At 34.1% G+C, this 18584-nt stretch overlaps 1 protein-coding gene across 1 annotated transcript; it reads left to right on the top strand.

Annotated features, from left to right (window-relative positions):
* The first annotated feature begins 7526 nt into the window (after nucleotides 1-7526).
* Nucleotides 7527-12664, top strand: LOC129000298 (uncharacterized). The gene is made up of 5 exons (XM_054427258.1): nucleotides 7527-7597; nucleotides 9076-9102; nucleotides 9702-9833; nucleotides 10840-11004; nucleotides 12476-12664. The coding sequence occupies exons 1-5, from the start codon at nucleotides 7568-7570 to the stop codon at nucleotides 12662-12664; spliced, it is 543 nt and encodes a 180-aa protein (XP_054283233.1). The 5' UTR covers nucleotides 7527-7567.
* The last annotated feature ends 5920 nt before the right edge of the window (nucleotides 12665-18584 follow it).

Raw genomic sequence — 18584 nt, forward strand, 5'->3', positions numbered from 1 at the left:
AACCCAAGCAGGTGACAAGAAAAGAGCAGAAGGAAAACAGCTGAAGTGGCCATGGCAGTTAACCTTTTGTATTATCTAAAAATAGCTAAGTAACATCTATCTAATACATCTCCATCCCATTACAGTAGAACTTCAATATAGTTCAATAATCCCAGTTGTCTTACACGGGCCTTGATGACACGTCGGTAGGTGCCGATGATGGGTCTACCAAGGTCTACTAATAGAGCCTCCTTATTGTTTTCGTGCATGGAAAAACTCAATATTATAATTATCCCAATTATTTACTTTTTTTCAAACTTTTAAAGTAAAAAGCTGTTGAATATAAAAAACTATTTATACAGTAAGAACTCAAAGAACGTACAGTAAAGATGTAAGTTGATACCTTTGTTTATTTATATTTTTGTCCAGTTTTATAATATTCATTAAATATATTTGCTTTATCTCGAATTGTAAATACTCCTTCTGTTAGTCAAATATACTCCCTATTGTTCATCACCCCCTTAGCTCACAAAGTGTCCAACTAAGGAGGTTCTGCTGTAAGTTATACAGTTATATGCAGTGTTATACTTACATGCATTTGTCCAAAGACAAGCCTGCAGTTCAAGGGTACTGATACTTATTGGCTTATAGTTATCAAATAAGGTATAAGTTGACAATGTAGAAATCAGAGAAAACTTATGCTGTTGCTGTTACTACAGCTGTGTCATGGGACACAAAATCTGTGGTTAGTACTTTATATCCCAGTTAAGAGTCCTTGGAGCCTAAGACATTATAACTCATAGTAATAAAACAATTACAAAAGTAGGAAACAAAATCCCACAGTGATCTAGATATTTAAATTACAATCAATTTGGTATTTTAAAAAAAAAATGTGATGATAAATAACCCTTCAACAGTTGTTTGGAATAATCGAACATGGCCGCCAGCCTCCAAGGATTCCCTCTTCAGGTTAAAACCTAATATTGGTTTTAATGGGGTGGATATGGGTATTACAGCATGTACATCATAGTGGAGCTAGTCAGAAGTTTTCAAAAGTACAATCAACAAAAAAAATACTAAAATACGTAACTTTTAGGATTAATTAAGAATGTTGTTCAACGGTTTATGAGGACATTTTCATTTTCCATTACGATGGTAAAAAACAATACACAACGTTTCTGGATCTTGAATCTGAACTGAAACTGAGGTATTTTATAGACTATAGTGTTTTGTGATTGGTTATTATTTGCATGTTGTATCATGACTTGACTGTTATACAGTGCATATTTTTTTACTGCTACCTTCTGTGGTGTATTCCAACTTAGGTTGGGCATTTGTGTATTGTTAGTTGTAATGTGTTAGTTAAGTTTTTTTCACCTTAGGATGGGATCAGATTCCAGATCCCAAAACGTTGTGTATTATTTTTTACCATCGTGATGGAAAATGTCCGCAATGAACCTTTGAACAACATTAACTCACCATCACCAACAATGAATTTCAAACAAAGAATTAAGAATTATCACGCTGTCACCTTTTAGCTGTATTCACCCCTAGCTTCATACCTTTTGTCCTTTTCTTGCACATTGTCAGTTTTGTAAAATAATATTGGACTTCAATGACAATTTCCTTTTGAATTTGGTTGTGGTTGCTATTGTGATAACCTTTCAATTTCACTCTTCAACTGTTAGATGAAAATATGTTTACCTACAACCATTATTTGAACCAAATTTTTAATATACATTTTTTTAGCAAAAAGATTTGCTTTGTTTACTTACTTTACAGCACTAGTGTTGTAAAGTGTACCAATGGGGTTCAAGTATTGAGGGAAAAGAAGTAAATTTGTAATGCTTTGAAAAGTTTAAGCCAACTTATCTAATAATTTTGTTTGATTTGATTTAAATGTTGCAAATAAACTTTTCCAATGTATTCATTATTGCTAAAAATATGTAATATTTGTCTACTTTTATCTGAAACACTATTTATAGTACGAATGGTGGTAGCTGTGTTAACTCTCTAAAAAAAGTACTGGTAACAGAAAGAGAATATGAAAATGAAGTTTCACAAATGTAATATAAAAACGGTTGTTGGTAAAGTAGGTAGTGTAAGCAACTCTCTTAATTAGCCTTTACGATCATAGAAAATTTATATTTGTGTCCTAAAAGACTATCTGTACTGTACGTGACAGTTAAGTAAACTACGATAACCAACTGAAGCATGAACATGTTTCTGTAATCAATGCAGGCAATTATAACTTTATTTGTTTATTGACAACCTAGAGGTAGTTCCATTATGATCTGAAAGCTATTGAAAATTAACATTAGAAATACTGTACCACTAAACTGTGATTATGAAGTATATTTTTGTATTAGTTTTAAAGAAAAAGATGTTAGAGATTAGAGAGTTTGAAAAAGAGATGTGATGATTCTTTAGCGTAAGCTTAAAATATTCATGTGTGCCATTGGTAAATTATTTATATACACTACATTTTTAGTGCATGCAGTGGTGTCGGTAGGAAATCATTAACTTATTTTCTTTTATGATGATTATTTATTGGAGTAAAGGGGTTGTGATACTTAAATACTTTTGATGCAATTTTAAAGGTGTTTAAATAAGTGAACCTCACACTCATAGAATTATGTAATCAAAGCCAATACAAAGTTATCTAGTTAATGAATAATCTTATGAATGACAAAAAATAGGATAGTGCTATGAACAACTATTGTGTATTAGTAGAAGTCTGTTGTTGAATTAAGACATGTACAATCTTTGACAGTAATGTATGGTATACTCTTGTTGCTTTTGTAAATAAAATATTCAAACAATTGATAAAAATGAATTTTAACTACCGGTATAAAGTTGCTGTTTTTAGAGTTGCTTTTAACTGATACTGAGGTAAAACTCCCAGAACAAATTGATCAGATCATAATTGTTGATAGATAATGTTAATTATAATAGGATTCTAAATACACTTTTCTTACATTCATTTTGATCCATATCAAAACCAGGCTTCATGTTTGAGAATAGGATGAGAAGTACACTATTGTACTAGTACTACTTGAGTGTAAAGTCAATGATTAAATCCTTGCTCAATGAATTATGATGAATTATTCAGCTGTTGATGTTTAAGATATTCTTATACTCCAGAATTGTACAGTATCCATTCATAGTTTAAGGTCACAGTAAAATTATTACGACTAATAAATGTGATATAATATATTTATTTATTTATTGAAAGGTTTCTTCATTATACAGTTTTGCACTAAAATTGATATCTTATACTTTTGTAAAAAAAAATATACTTATTTACCTCTTTATTTTTGTAATTTTTTTGCTCGTTGTACTAAGACGGTTGTAATAAATTGTCCTAAAATACATGGTTTTTTTCTTCACCTTTCTTTCAGTTAATTTCAATCGAGAGTAAAATAAATTTGCTCTCCCAACCAACCACCTACCTAAGCTCAAAAAACCAAGCTCCTTAAATTTGTCTGAGGCACTGAAAAAAGTTTGAAAGTAGAGAAAAACAATTAAATACATCCACCTACATTTACACAGGCTGGTTATTAAGTCCATTCCCTCCTAAAGTAAAGTTATCATTGTGTACCACAGCTTTTTGTTGCTAGTTGATTCAAATTAGCTGTTGTCATAAATGCAAAAAAATAATAGTGCTGCACTCTGTAGGTAAACCTTATAACTTTTTAATGCTATTTAATATCATAAAACCAACTTGTGCAAGTGAAATAGCTGATAAAATTCTTTAATTCCTTTTTAATATTAATACTCATAAGGTTAACATGGGAAATTCCAGAGCCACTGGGGCGGAATCCGAAAGGATTTTTTAGATAAGAATATGTCTATATGTTAATCGGGAATGTGAGCTATCATCATACCCCCAACCCTGTCAGCTTAGAATTTTTTGCGTTTACTTGTCACAAACATTAATCCATCCTTCCATACATCCAAACTTTCTCACTAAAAATATTAGTAGGATTATTTCAAATTGGAAAATATTTTAGTTCTAGGCATATTTCTCCTTTAGGGAAGGAGCTATTACCACAGGTGGCAATAGACGATTTACATGATAATATTAACAAATCTATTTGCAATTAATTTTTTTTTTTTAATTTTGGGTCGCAAAATTAAACCCAAGATGTAGGTGGGTCGCTAGACAAATTTTTTTTAGAAACGCTAGATTACAAGAAAGGTGTTAATATTTAATTTTAGTTTGAACCAAACGATGTGTTTGCGTCAACCATGTTTTTGCGTCAAACATGTGTTTGCGTCAAACATGTGTTTGCGTCATTTTTGACAGTGAGTGATATATACCAATGATTTGGCAATTAAATAGCGAAAAACACCTGACATACACCCAAAGTCACACAGCAAAATTATTAGAGCTGGCGTATAAATATCGAGTTGATACATGATGTCATCTATCGATTTATCAGGCCTAGAAAGTGTGCAATGCTGACATATTGATTGCCGATAATAATACTTAATTGTACAACGAACCCTGGTATATATTTGGAAGAATCATTTGCTTAAACCACTCCACTTTTAGCATGGCGAAGCTATTTCTGGGAATCTGCTGCCTTATGGTAAGTACCTACCCGATACAGGTTTATATGTGGTTAGTAATAGAAAAATTCTACTGAGCAAGCCTTGCTCAGTAGTATTATATTTAATTATTAAGTACTAAAATAAAGTAACATTTTAAGTAATAAATTATAAGTATCGATGTTCAACATTATTTCAATTAGATTACTCTTCATTTTAAAACTTTTCATCCCAAACAAAGACAGTAGTCTAGTCAGCGGCTCCCAATTGGTGGTACGCATGGACGTCTACGGTGGTACGCGTTCAAGTATACAAAGCAGAAAAACTGACATAAATAAAGTAAAATTATTCTTTCATAAAAAAAATTGTTTTTAGACTAAAAATATTAATATTCAAAAAAACTAAAATGAATATTAGGATCTTATTATGTTTAAGAAATTACATTTTCAGCAGGAATTTTTGATTGGACTGTTCACTCCCCACGCCATCCCTCATGCCAGCCATCTTCGTCTCCAGTCTCGTCTCAGCTGATGTGATGGCTCGAACTCGACGTTCCACCCTCCCTCTCCCTCGCTCTATCTCACTCTGGTCGTTTTGACTCTGGCCATATCAGTTTAATTAACAGACTTTTTTAACAATCATAAATGAAAATTAAATCCATCAAAAAGTAATTTTGTTTCCTTTGAGACTGCTCAGTGCAGGAGAACGTTTGAACCCACAATTGCAATTGATTCTAAGCTAATAGAAATTGAAAAGTCAACTGTCAACTAGATTTTTGGGGTTGGAAATAGATGAAAATTTGATAATTAGACCAATTCGTTAATAGCAAGACAAAAATGTGGATCAGATTCCACTATAAACTGTAGGTCCCTTAATTGCCATTAGCTGTATAGGCTATTATGCTGTGTCTAAGGAATGAATATGTTTGATAATGATAACACATGAAATAAAAATACCGTCCGTCATACCCACTCACCATAGATTAGCATTTTATGAAAACCCCTTTATATATTGAAGCAAAGTAACTACATAGACTTCCTATTTTGTTAAAAACTGAAAATAACATTAATAAATTTAAGAAGATGTTAAAAAAATACCTTTTTCACAAACCAATATACTCGTTTGAGGATTTTTTAAATTCTTAGTCAAAGTCATAAGTTTTTGATTTGACACTATTCTCATGTGCTATGTGTGCATATTGTGAATAAAGATGATTTGACTTTGAGTATACCGGTACTTTCGGGAGTCGAAACATGAATAGGCTTAAAAAGTCTCAAATGATTCACTACAGTAAATTGACCAGTATATTAATTAGGGCCTACAAACAAGATATTTCCCAAAGACAATGTAAAACAGGAATGCAACATGAACATCAGTCAGATGGAGTTGGTTGGCTTCGGCTTGGAATGGTTAGCTGGCAAAACCATTTCTGACCAAAATAATAAAAACTAGTGTACATGTTGCTCGAATTCGAGCAATTGCAAAGTATTGCAGGAGTTATTTCAAAACGAATTGCACAGGTCATATTTACAATGAGTTTAAAAGAGTCTAACTCAAAGATTACCGGTGTGTAGCTCATGGAGAAATTCACGATGTATATAACGGTAATAAACATTTCCTGTAAATATTTGATCATATTTCATAAACTGGTATTGCTTTTTAATGTTTTCTACAAACATTTCCTGACTTATAGCCAAATAAGGTTGTCTTTATCTTTTTTATTGATAAACCTAAAGCATTCCGGTCGGTTTTCTCCTTCTCAAAAAGCCTCGCTGTACAGGCAATACAGGTAATTGATAGAGGGCCAATTGAGAACGAAAAGTCGTTTTGGGATAGTGTTAGGGCGCATTGGTAACCTGAAGATGAGATTGTCCAGGGTCAGGTGCTGACTGTGATGAGTTAAGCCACTGTTCTGTAGCTGCGGTCGTTATCACGATTAGACTACGCCTCCTGTCTTATGTTTCGTTGTCGTCGCGTCGGAGGAATGTAAAAGAAATAAACAAATTATAGCTACACAAAACCACGATAAATGCACAAATTTAAGATACAGTACAGCCATAATAACACGATCCGTCTTGGGGGTTATGTTTACACAAACTCAAATAGTAAATAAATGTACTGCAATAATATTATACAGCTGATCAAAATGTAAACAATTATGTTCTCCATAAGGATAACATGGAAACTTTCGAAGCCATACTGGGGCAGAGCCCAAGGGGCTTTTTCAAAAACGTAAGGCCAGTTTGCAAATCTACGCGACACACTCTTTCCAATGAGACGTAAATGGATAAAATCGGTTAAGAAATGGTGGAGGAGTTCAACCGACAAAGTTTCATGTAGCGTATTAATTATATAGATGTTCTTGGGACTTGCTTATAGCCTGACTGGAAATCTAAATTATTCCTATGTCTATTAAAATGACTATGTGAATGTGATCTTAAAGGTGCAGAATTGACATTTACTTTTACATAAACTAGACATACAAAAGAAATAAATTAAAAACAGAAAGTATTTTTTCTGAATGAACAAGGGTTTATATAATGGGCTCTGTACTTAGAAATTTTTTTAAATTCTTAGTGCCTTCTATTGTTGGAGCAAAGTTCTATTTGACCACTGTCCCCAAAGTAAAATGCCATAGCTTAAAATATGGTACCGTAGCGAAGAATCTGGTAAACGAGCCCAAAGTCAAAAGTACGGTATTATATGTTTTATGATTAATAACTTTGCTATTATAGGTGAATATGTGTAAGATATTGCGCATATTTCAGACAATAAATTGAAGGGATGGTGATAAATTGAATGATCCATTAGTCGAAAGCCGTCCTAATGCTTTATATTTCATGTTACCCTGCTAAATTTTAATTTATTTTATAAATTGAATTTTTTTCTACTCAGAAAATTAATTGCTTTAACAATCATTCCGAAGGAAAATGGATGATAAAATAGTAATAAAATGTACAAGCTGCTATTTTGCTGTATTTAAAAAACCATTTTGCCACATAATTAAACATAAATTTGTTGTTTTTTTCAGGCAATGATAATGAAATCAAAATCAACAGCAGAGGTAAGATATTAACGTATAAACTTTTATGCAGTTTGAAAAAGTATTAGCCTCTTTCAAAAACTTATACTAATGTGCTATGTTAGAATTTTTTTAAAGAATTGAATTTAGCTAGCTTACCTGAAAACATTAGATAAGTCTAGGGGCTAAACTAAGTAGCTTTTTACAATTAAGCTGATGTTTCATTAGCAATTATTTGTAATTTTACTAAGATGCCTCGAAGAGATCACGTACACAATGAAAATCATATGGGATGATCGTTTCACCCTTAGGCCTATTAACTATATCAAACATATCACAGAATATGAAGTCACAAAGTGACACAGGCTGCTAGTTTTCATGTATTGGAAAAGTTTGAATCGATTAAAACCAAATTAGAAATCTCCATTCAAGATAAACCTAAAACTGTAATATATTTTAGACTTGCTTTACTGATATAGTGAATATGTATTATCATAGACTAGTATGTTTTATCTGTGATATTAAATAGTGCAAAAGAAATTCATCAAAGGAAACCAAGGAAAAGCAATAATTGACTAAGATCATAGATTAAACATACTTTGCTAAGATTCTATGTCTATGATGTAACAGTACTTCAACTTTCATTTGTTATTTCAACCTCCAATATCAATCAATAGGACCAATTATTTAAGAACTACCTTCAAAGCCTAGTTAAATTATTACAACAATTATTATAAGTCAATAGATTTATAAAGACATAGGCCTATGAATGCAAATAGAAAATTGGTATACCAAATCTCTTTTATTTTTTTTAAGGTATTATTAAATCAACGTCAATAGTTCTTGTCTGTAATAAAATGTATTACAATCGAAAATAGGCTAAATGGTTTGATTTACAGTGCTCATTATTCTTAAAAATTCAAATCGTTTATTATTTATTTATTTATTTATTTATTTATTTACGGCAAAATCGCCATTTGTACAATCAATTACATGCATAACAATTTGTGGATCAATAAATACTAATTAACATGCTATAAGTTTTACATCTTGCTATTTGGTTGTGCTTATTTAGTGGTTATAGTGAATTCATTTATAGAAAAATATAAAAGAGCTTTTTTAACTTCTCAGGAAGGACTCTCTGCTTTGAATTTCTTTGGTGTAGTGGCTGCTTTTGGTGGGAAATCTATTAAACAACTTTATACTTAAATATTTATAACTGTTGTGGGTTAGTGTTAGTCATGTTAAAGGTAAATAAAAGGAAATATACAGTTTCTGAAATAGTCGATCTTATAGTCATGTTTTCCTTTACATGCATCAAAAAATTTGAGATGTAGGGACTGTTAATATTACAAATGATTTTATGTTCTTTACAATACTTCCTACAGGATTACAATACTTCCTACAATCCCGTTGGACAGTAGCCTACACCATTTATTGCAAAGTATATGTATTAAAATAAATAAATTAGTAAACGTTTATTATTTATTGTTTTAATACAAAAATTGATTTTATTACAGTTTGACCAGGTCGATATCCAAACAAAGGTAAGTCTCTAGTTCCAACTATTCACTAGAACTAGATATAGAATTGATAAATAATAAATGTGCCGTACCGATTTTGACACGTTAGTATTCTACAGAAAAATGTGTGCCTACATCATGAATTCTACTCTAAAATTTGTATTTCATAGACCACAGTGGCCTATATAATATACCTGATCTTTTGCATAATATTACCAAGGCTCAGGGACAGACAAAACATCGCCACACTGCTGGGCTTCTATCTCAGCCTGTGTTTCAGCCTAGAGCAGTTACAAGTGGGACTGTAGATACCAGATACCTGTCCAAAAACCAACATGCATTTGATATGCATCAAATGATTTTTTACTCTTGCAGATTATTATATTTTTCTGTTGTAATTTGTGTTTAAAATGACTGTAGAAAATTGCATTTATTTCCAAAGGCCAAGCTTTACTTTTAAATTGTTATGGCTACCATCCTTGTTGTCGGGCTAGCAACTAGTTGTTTAAAATTAATGTTAAAACTTATCTTACTAGGCACTTTGTTAGATATCAATTATTGTATATACAGAATGATTGATTGGTGGCATTTATAGTACGGTAACTGGATTTTACTTGTTTTAGGAAGAGCTGGACGGAAGATTTACCAAGTACGCTGGAAAAACTATCTTTGTTGCGTATTATGATGCTGATTATCCATGTACTGATGAGTTAAAAGATAGAAGATGTCTTGCATACTTCAAAACATCAGTGACGGTGAGTGGACAATTGAATATTAATTGTATCTATAGAGCTTTTACTTTCTCCATTATACATGGTAAATGGAGAAATAATTGTTTTGTCAAAGTTTTTGAGTTCAGGCAAATTTTCCACGTTGGGAATAAGCTTGTCCGTGGGTCTAATAGTAAGACCTGGACCCGAGACAGATTTACTTTTTTGTTTTCATGTCCCCAGAGGCAAAAAAAAAAAACTATCCGTCTAAATTCATATACTGTACATTAATTATTAATCTTTGTATTCTTTTATTTATGATAATAAAAGTTCTGAAGTATTCTTTTTGTTTTGCCTTACTCATAATATGTGTCTGTTAGCTCGATAAATCGATAAAAAATAAACAGTTTTTGATGAAATTTACTACAAACGTGTACATTTATTCTAACAAGTTCATGAACCCGCTTTGCTCGGACCATGGAAACGAGGCTTTATGGGGTAAAAATTAGTTTTTTTTCTCATTTTTGACCGTCAAGACATAAAATTTCCCAATTTCTCTCCAAACCAGTCAAGAATCAAGAGTTTTATTGCCAATAACCTTTCTTTGTACAAAGGAATAGTCATAGTCAAAACACATACAAAACATTCCAAATTAACAAATAAAATACAAAGTTTAGAAAAATACTTTGTTAAATAACATATGACATGTCTAGAGAATATGGACCATGTAGATACACATCAAAATTCAATATAAACTTTTGTTTTAAGAAATTCATGGATGCCATAAAAAGGATTGCTTATCAACCATTCACATAATTTAGATTTGAATATCTTGAAGGATACAGTTCTGGCTGAATCAGGCAATTTATTAACAAAATGAATGCAGTTTAGTCTATGACTATTAGGTACTACCCTTTGTCTATGAGCTGTTATGTCTAACTGTAGTTTATTATTCCTTATTCATGTAGGTAAATGTTTGTATTCTGTATTATTTGATAAATGTATAAATTAATTAGTGTTTAGCTATAAATAATCATGTTTTTGTTGTCAGAAATCTGCACCCACAATTGCTGAAACAGATGGTCATGAAAACCTTGTGCTTCTTTGGGTTGATGTCAAAAAAATCCACTTAGACACTGCTAAACATTTCAATGAAGTGTGTGCAAAAGCGGGAGTACCACAACTCCCAGTACTATACGTGGAATGGGAAGGGAGGGTAAGTAATCTGTAAATAGATTAAATCATCTTTAAGAAACTTTATTAACAAATGGCTTACTTTACATCAGCACAGTACCTTTATATCATTGTGATGGAATTCATGAGTCAATCAATATTCGTAATTTTAATAGCCTATATATTGCACTGTTTTCAATCTTGAAATAATTAACAAAAATACTATAATAATTATTTCACAAACAAATTAGGTAGTAGGTTTCTGTATTGAATCTAAAGACATAACTAACTCTTCTAACAATAATTGAATCATTGAATAATCGTCATTGAATAACCATTGGGCATTGAACAATAATTGAATTCATTATAAATATCTAACATTAACATAGTATATAATATAATATAATTTATATATTATCATTTGAAAATTGAATCGTGTGGGTATATCATTTCCATAAATGCATCAGCGCCTCATACGCATTCGTACTAGAGGTAGCCTTATAAGTTAGCCTAGCCTTAAAGAAAGATATTTGTTAAACTAAGAGTTTCAATTGAGTTATGTTCCTGAAACCAAAGGGGAATGTGTAACTATTTTATACAACAGAATTCAAGATAAATTTTTTTCGCTTCAGTGTCCTTTCCGTTGTGAAGCAGTAAGCACGGGTACAACAACTAGTACTAAATAAATTTTAAGTTGAAAAACAAATATAACAGTAATTTAGATAAATTTAAAAGACAGACCAAGAGTAAAATTAATAAAATTCATAAAATCCTCCTTCCATTTAAAATTCCTAACCAAGCATGTTCAATTTTTAATCAGTAAAATCTTTGGGAAAATTTTGCTTGTCTTATACAACTGGTTTTCTCCTTGGCTTAAATTGTTTTTTTTTTTTTCAATTACACTTTTGTCTTTTTCGGATGGTCTCTTATTTTCTTTCATAAAATCTTTTCTTTTTCACAAGCTGTGATTTCTAATGGGGAAAATCTTTGTATTGATCTTTCCAAAATACCATTCCCGGTTTATACTCTTACAACTGTGGAGAAACCACCTCTCCCTTATTCGCTTGATGTTGTCATCTCTTACCTATCAATACAACTTCTCCAATAATGGGGTTTCTGTAGCTTGGTCTCCATAGCAGGGTGAGAGAAATGCTTATTTCACAGTTTCAGACAGCTGATTTAAACATATTCAATTTAGCATTTTTTCATAACTACTAGCAGCTATAGGCCTACCCGTGCCTTGCAACAGGATCAGATTTTATTCCGGTTAAATGCACAACCGTGACAAGAAACATTGAATTTCACATTTTTTTAATTTAACTCATGTTGTACAACTCAAAGGTTTGCGGGCAGAGTTTCATCTGATTTTTTTTATCTGGCTGTGAGGTCAATGGTGATAAGGTTGGGCTACCCAACGGTAAGATCTATTCTGCCGTAGGATGCCACTTGATGTAGTGTCTCTGTCGACTGCCAGTACTGTTACCTAATACTTACCCTTCTTTTGTTCTGTTTAGTTGAGAGCTGTATACAGACAAGATCCCTCTGTATCGTTCTATGGAAAAGATGACTGTGCATCTCCTGGTAAAACTGATAAGAAAGGATCTGAAGGTGAAGGTGGACAAGCTGAAGGTGGTAAAGCTGAAGGTGGACAAGCTGAAGGTGGTAAAGCTGAAGGTGGACAAGCTGAAGGTGGTAAAGCTTAAGGTGGAAAAGCTGGTCAGTGAAGTACTGGACCTCTTTATCTTGTCAGAGATATTATTATATAATTAATATAATAATTTAAAATCATTCTACTTTTTTTCTTTTTCCTGTGTCAAACTTGATCCTTAATGTGGAACTGAGTAATTATATTGTGTTGCAGGAACTTATCTCTCATTGATATTGATTCCTTATTATAGTTTTGCTTTGACACAATACATGTCATCTTAAAGGTTGTCAGCAGGCATGGGCTTAGGATGAATGGCTCCCTGGGTGGCAAGCCTTCCCCTTATCAACTATAGGTCTTGCTGGGGACCTCCCTTGGAAATTAAAGTGACTGAACAAGCTTCAAGAACACTATTTTGAGGTTACTGTTTGAAATGTGTGTGTGGGCTTTTTTGTGATTTTAGCAAACAAAATCAAAACATATTGTGAAATAATATTACCAAAGACGCTTCAGAAAGGTGTGTAGGAATAAGAAAAAAAATATTTTTATAAATTAATTGACGAGTAAAAAAATGTGAAGGCACAAATTTGTTTCGGAAAGTCATAAAAGTGTTAAAAGACAGAGGACTTTGATATGGTTGTAGGGAACATTACACCTGATATGTGAATCAATCACTTAAGCATTTGATCAACCCGCCGCCTTATAGCAATGAATACACAAACTATTCATTGCTTATAGTCAATGCCGCCGCTGTCGTCTGCTTGCGAAAGTTTCGTTGACAAGAATTTTCACTACTCACTGAGCTCAAGAGTATGATGTGCAGGCCCACTTTTATAAACGGGCAGACTGGGCATATGCCCAGGGGCGCCGGTGGTTGGGGGGCGCCCGAGGGGCGCCCTGAACCACCGCCCGGACTAGGAAAAATAGGGTTTTATTAGTCGGGATTTCAAAAATAGAATGGGTGATTCAACTTGTAGCTAAGTGATTTTCCCTTATTGCAAAAGTAAATAAATACAACAAAATTGAAAATACTCGACCTTCAGGCTATAGGCCTACCTTGTGTAGTCAGGGAAAGGCAGGCAGCAGTGTGAACCGGGCGTACATTTACTTCCACCATGGGCGCACTCACTATACTATCAGACGCAGGGAGCCCTGCATGGTGGAAGGAAATACATAGGTATGCTATTCCCGTCATATGCTGACGTCACTCAGATTGCAAACACAATTTTACCATTGAGAAAAATTATAAAAACAATAACAATCAAATCAAAACAAATATATACTTATATGGCAATACATCAGCTGATTTTTTGTTTGCGATTTGGGTGACGTCAGCAAATTACGGGAATATCACATAGGCCAGCAGTAGTATACAGGCATACGGTTGACGTGCCCCTCCTCTCCCTCACAGTCCCACCCCCATCCCCACAAGTCACAACTACCAACTACCGTGCGGCGCCAGTCCAGTACAGTACTCCTCAGTAGTCAAATCAGTCACAACACAACCTAAACTGTGACAGTCACTAGTCAGTGTTGACACTCACACTGCAGTTAGTGAACCAGTAATAAATAAATAGAGAAGTGTTGATACAAGTAGGCCTATAAACAGTGGAAAATGCAAAAAAACCTAGTGGAGCCGAGAGCCGCAAGCGTTTGGTTCAAAGAAAACAAACTCAAGAAGTAGTTTTAAAGAAAGTGAAATGTACCAGTATTTCCACTGTTACGGAATTTAAAACTCCCTCCCGAAACAAAACTGGTAAAAAAACACGCTAATGTTTAAATATATAGATGCATAGGCCTATAGTAGAACCATGGAAAAAACTACTCCCTTAGTAGAATCTCGTTCAATACGTGTGTAATGCAATGAACTGCACTGCACACTGTACTGTACTGAACAGTACTGTAATCAAATCACTGCGTAGTGCTTTAAGCTATTGGTGCAGGGCAAGAGGCATTCGTATAGCAACTACTGTCAAGTTCATTGCACTCACCCCAACCCCCAACTACTATGAATTTCGGCGAACTGATGAGTCAACCCCCCTTTCCTCTTCCCCACCCTACACTGCTGTGGTCAAAACCTTTATAGTTATATATATATATATATATATATACATATATATATATATAATATATATATATGTGTGTATATATAAGGGGGGCGCTGCTTTTGGGTTTGCCCAGGGCGCCACTGACCCTTAACGCGGCCCTTGATGTGATACAACTTCCAGTTTAGACAGGAGGCCGTATGAGTTTTTTAAAATTTTCCTGATGATGTGTTTTTTTCTTTTGTGTGTGTTTTAACGCCAGTGGCATTATTTTTTACCTTTTGAAAGGGGCCGGTCCAAAGCCTGATCTTGTTAAACTATACCCAGATAGCAAAAAATACTTGATTAAAGCTTGAAACAAGTTTGATTTGTCAAATCTGCAAACTTGAAACAAGTTTGCTCGGATGGGTCCGTAAACTTGATTCAAGTTAATATCATGCGTCGAAGTTCCCGCTCTTCCAGTTTGAATAAAACTTGAAACATCTAATTTGAATAAAACTTGAAATTTCTAATTTGAATAAAAATTGAAACATCTAATTTGAATAACACTTGAACTATCTAATCTAAATATAAATTGAAAAAATACTTGATTCAAGCTTGAAATAAGTTTGGTTTGTCAAAACTGCAAACTTGAAGGATCGGGTTTGTAAACTTGATTCAAGTTAAAATCATGCGTCGAAGTTCCCGCTCCTCCAGTTTGAATAAAACTTGAAAGATCTTATTTGAATAAAAATTGAAACATCTAATTTGAATATAAATTGAAGAGTACAAGAAATAATTCTTTTTTAGCCACTTACAAGCTCTTTTTTATTTCTGAAAATTTAATTCATATGCTTTTACCAGGATTCACACAGTCTTGACACATGTAATGAAAATTTCATATTTTTTAGGTTGAGATGCATAGCACAATATAATCTTCCAATATTTCAGATAATTTTCACAATCACAACATAATCTAATAACTTCAATGCCTCTAGTTGTTAAATGCCAAGCCACTTCTCTAAATAAAAATGTGAGATACCATCTAAAAACTTATTTTTATAAAAGAGCAGGAAAACATGAGTTATTATAGTTTTCAACCCTACAATTTTACATATTATTACTATTCAGTAGGGATGGACGGGTCCCGAAATTTCGGGAATTTTTCGGGAAAAAAATATTCCCGATTATCGGGACGGGATTACATTTGACTCGGGAATTTTTCGGGACGGGATTTGGTCCGATCGTTGGCGATTTTTCCACTTCGCGAGTGCCGAAAACGCCGTTATTGCGAGCGATAGGTCCGCGAACGCAGAAGACGAAGTCATTTCGACGATCGCGCCGTGACCGCGGAGTCATAACGACGATCGCGCCGTAACCACGGAGTCCTACCGACGATCGCGCCGTGACCGCGAGTCATGACGACGATCGCGCCGTGACCGCGGAGTCATGCTGACGATCGAGCCGTGATCGCGAGTCATACCGACGATCGAGCCGTGATCGCAAATCATACCGACGATCGCGCCGTGACCGCGAGTCATACTGACGATCGCGCGTGACCTCGAATCATGACGACGATCGCACCGTGACCGCGGAGTCATGCTGACGATCGAGCCGTGATCGCGAGTCATACCGACGATCGAGCCGTGATCGCAAATCATACCGACGATCGCGCCGTGACCGCGAGTCATACTGACGATCGCGCGTGACCGCGAATCATGACGACGATCGCACCGTGACCGCGGAGTCATGCTGACGATCGAGCCGTGATCGCGAGTCATACCGACGATCGCGCCGTGACCGCGAGTCATGACGACGATCGCGCCGTTACTGCGGGGTCATGCTGACGATCGAGCCGTGATCGCGAGTCATACCGACGATCATGCCGTGACCGCGAGTCATACCGACGATAGCCCCGTGACCGCGGAGTCATACCGACGATAACACCGTGACCGCGGAGTCATACCGACGATCGCGCGGTAACCGCGAGTCATACCGCCGATCGCGCCGTGATCGCGAGTCATGACGACGATCGCGCCGTGACCGTGAGTCATACAGACGATCACCCCGTGAGTCACAAGTTACTATAGGTACCTGTAAATTGTTACCCATTTTTTGGTTTTTATAGATCAGTGCCACAAAAGGTAAAAATTTATTTCGTATGTCTTTTTTGGTAACTGCAATACAGTACTTTCTTTTTATGCACAGAAAAAAATCCCGTCCCGTCCCGTCCCGAAAATCGGGAAGGAAATAAAAATCCCGTCCCGTCCCGTCCCGAACTAAAAATTCAATCCCGTCCATCCCTACTATTCAGTACGTAGAATTCAGAATTCTTTTAAATTAAAAATAAAACACAAGAGGTAATTTGTCTAAATAGATTTATAATGAAGATTTACATAACACATTTATATTTGAAAATGCCTCGTATCTTTAACTTTCAACAAACAATTCCCTCAAAAATTCCTCATTTTACGATTACTTTAATAATACAGAGTAAGTTATCTATTCAACAAGATCTTCATCCTCATTGAGTGGAACTTCTTCCCCACTGTCCACAGTGGCAGGTTTTTCCCTCTGAAAAAAGTCAAAACAAATAGAATCAATATTAAATTTAAGGATAATTAACCAAAATGATTAATTTTGTATCTGGTATAAAAAAAATAGGCAAGTAAGCAACATTTTAATCTAACACAGTTTAACTCACAACCAGTGTAGGCCTGTTTAATGAAAATTAATTTATTCCTACAATCATATACAAATACAATATATGATCTTCCCACAGTATGTATAAAACACAATTACATTATTTGTCAAAAAATGCTAGACACAAGCCCGTGATTGTTTTCACATTACTTCAGGCGAGACCTAGGCGTTGCGGCATTATCACTTCAATAAAATAATTAGGTGAATCCGCGGGATTTTATATTTTATCGTTTAAGTATAAAACTAGTGATGGTTCTTGGTTTGTTATCCTAAATATAGCCAAGACATTTGTTACAAATCTTGCTCATACTTTACAAATTTATATAAGCTTTCATTTACTGTATAAATTAACCCAGGTAAGACCAGCATTGCTATGAAACATGAAAACCCCTCTACAAGAATAAAAATACTAGCATTTTTCTTTTGGCGAATTTCCCTATATGGAAGTAGTTATTACCGTAGGTGGCATGGTAAGACCTAGGCCCGGGACCGATTTACTTTTTCATTTTGATGTCCCCAGAGCCCAAAAACACCATTCGTTCACATTTTTATGTACATATAGATTTATATATATATATATGTCCGTGAACACGATAACTTGAGTAAGTTAATTTTTGTCCGATATGATGAAATTTGGTTTGAAGGTGTAGGGCGGGATAAACTTGAATAAGTTCGTGAACCAGCATGATCGGACCATGGGAACGGGGTTTTACGGGGGTAAAAGTGAGTTTTTCTAATTTTTGACCCTCTAAACACAAAATTTTTCAATTTCTCTCCAGACCTTTTTAAAGATCTTAAAAAAACAAATGATTTAGTATATCAAAGTGTTTTTGTACAATTATTGGTTACGGAGAAAATCCAAAAAAATTTTATTTTAAAATTCCCATGTTATTCTTATGGATAATATTGTAACATGTAGTTTGCTTGTTTATGGATATATTTTGACCAAACTTGGTAAATTTATTTATTTGATACTAAGTAATTAATATTTTACTAAAAGAACACACTTTTTACCCTCCTTGTAGCAGCAAGCCTAGGTACTCATTAAAGCTAATGTTAATTAAAATACATTTAATTGAAAATCAATTCAGGCAAATGGAAATTCACTTAGTCGGCAGGTTTGCTGCGGCGGGGGTATTTTTTAGCTTATACAGTACTTGAGTAATCATAATGATAAACAATAAAAAACATTTTTATGAAAAACCATTATGCAGTAGACTCCTTTTTACCCGAACACCTAGTAACCAGACT

This window comes from Macrosteles quadrilineatus, unplaced genomic scaffold (genome assembly GCF_028750875.1).
Source record: "Macrosteles quadrilineatus isolate MER2022 unplaced genomic scaffold, UCM_ALF_1.0 Scaffold_8__2_contigs__length_117827958, whole genome shotgun sequence".
Lineage (NCBI taxonomy): Eukaryota > Metazoa > Arthropoda > Insecta > Hemiptera > Cicadellidae > Macrosteles > Macrosteles quadrilineatus.

Bases quoted from the DNA above. Each gene is read 5' to 3' on its own strand.
- LOC129000298 (XM_054427258.1), top strand. From the start codon at position 7,568: ATGATAATGAAATCAAAATCAACAGCAGAG. The intron at 9,103-9,701 runs GTAAGTCTCTAG...TACTTGTTTTAG, and splicing joins AGGTCGATATCCAAACAAAG to GAAGAGCTGGACGGAAGATT. The intron at 9,834-10,839 runs GTGAGTGGACAA...TTTTGTTGTCAG, and splicing joins ACTTCAAAACATCAGTGACG to AAATCTGCACCCACAATTGC.